The sequence below is a fragment of the Arachis ipaensis genome, chromosome B01 (assembly GCF_000816755.2).
Source record: "Arachis ipaensis cultivar K30076 chromosome B01, Araip1.1, whole genome shotgun sequence".
Taxonomy (NCBI): domain Eukaryota; kingdom Viridiplantae; phylum Streptophyta; class Magnoliopsida; order Fabales; family Fabaceae; genus Arachis; species Arachis ipaensis.
The window spans coordinates 52,408,912-52,410,116 of record NC_029785.2 but is presented as its reverse complement, the minus strand read 5'-3'; the positions used below and the strand labels follow the sequence as shown (position 1 = coordinate 52,410,116).

The 1,205-nt window shown below is 30.5% G+C and overlaps 1 protein-coding gene across 2 annotated transcripts in view; it reads right to left on the bottom strand.

The window, feature by feature from the left end:
* Positions 1 to 537, bottom strand: part of LOC107630410 (copper chaperone for superoxide dismutase, chloroplastic/cytosolic) — a 3,560-nt gene extending 3,023 nt beyond the window's left edge. Inside the window, exons 1-2 of one of the 2 annotated variants that reach the window (XM_021121423.1) lie at positions 217 to 537; positions 102 to 131 (exon numbers count right to left, since the gene is read on the bottom strand). In XM_021121423.1, coding sequence (XP_020977082.1) covers positions 102 to 131; positions 217 to 372 — 186 coding nt within the window. In that variant the 5' untranslated portion in view covers positions 373 to 537. The remainder of the gene's footprint in view (positions 1 to 101; positions 132 to 216) is intronic. The other variant, XM_016333524.2, reaches the window with a different exon arrangement.

Below are 1,205 nucleotides of genomic sequence, written 5' to 3'. Positions count from 1 at the left end.
AACCTTAGCTGAACCTAGACGAATAGATATCTATCCAAATTTGCAATTGCACGGATGCTAATACAAGAATAGAGAGAGATAGAGAAGATAATGAAACTGACCAGTAACTCCGGCAAGGAAGAATGATGGTTCTGTAAGAGAGAGATATAATGAATAATCAATAATTAATAAGTAAGAAGAGGAAGATTCTAGAGAGATATTAAAAAGGGGGAATACCTGAGAAGCAGTGTTGTGGTCCATTTGGAGAGGGGAGGGCGGGGCAGCAAATGTTTTAACGAGGCCGAATCGGTTGGGGTTGAGAGAGAAGGGTGAGTTTGGCGATTTGGAAGATTGAGAAGGAGAAGAAGAAGTAGAAGAGGATGCCATATTCATAATTGATTATTCTTTTTCTTTATGTTCGCTGTCTCATACAACTATGCTTACGGCCTTGCAGGTTTACTCATCTCTCTCCTCCTTACCACTTCTAGATTAATCCACATTCCACAGCTTTCCTTCCATTCCATTCCATTCATTTTTTTTCCTGTTTTTTATTTATTTTTCACCATTTTGTTCTTTCTTTTCTTTTTTCCACTTTCAATTCAATCTATATTTTTCTTCTTGGGTAGAGTTTTGGTGACGACTCTTGGTTAAATTTTGCTATTTACACCCATATTAAGATTTTTTGAAAAATAATACTGTAATTGATTGCCAACATATTTATCAGGAGTGCTATGGGCAGCAATTTTTTTATTTTGTAACCATCAATTGGCTATCAATAGTGTTTTTAATGGTGTGAAATTATATTTAATGGTAGAAGATTACTCACTTTTTTTTAATGGTTAAGTGTTCACGACAAAATACAAAAGTTGCTGGTTCCTAGACTTTCTCTTATCAAAATTTTAAAATACATTTATTCAATATAGTATATTAATATTCTTTCGGTTGTTATGTTTAGTAATTTGTAAAATATACGTATAATAAAATTCTCCCTAATATGTAGTTTTTCTTAACTAAATACTCTTCTAATTTCTAAAGAATAAAGACACTTATTGGATATCAAAATGAAAACTTTTGAAGTTGTTTACTTTTCCATAAATTTAATTTTCTTTTTTGCCCTTTTTAACTTTTTTTTTATTAGTGCTTTCAGAATATTTGATATATACAAGAATCAAAGAGAAAATATTTCAACATATTTAAATTAATTAAACATGAAATAAAATTAAATA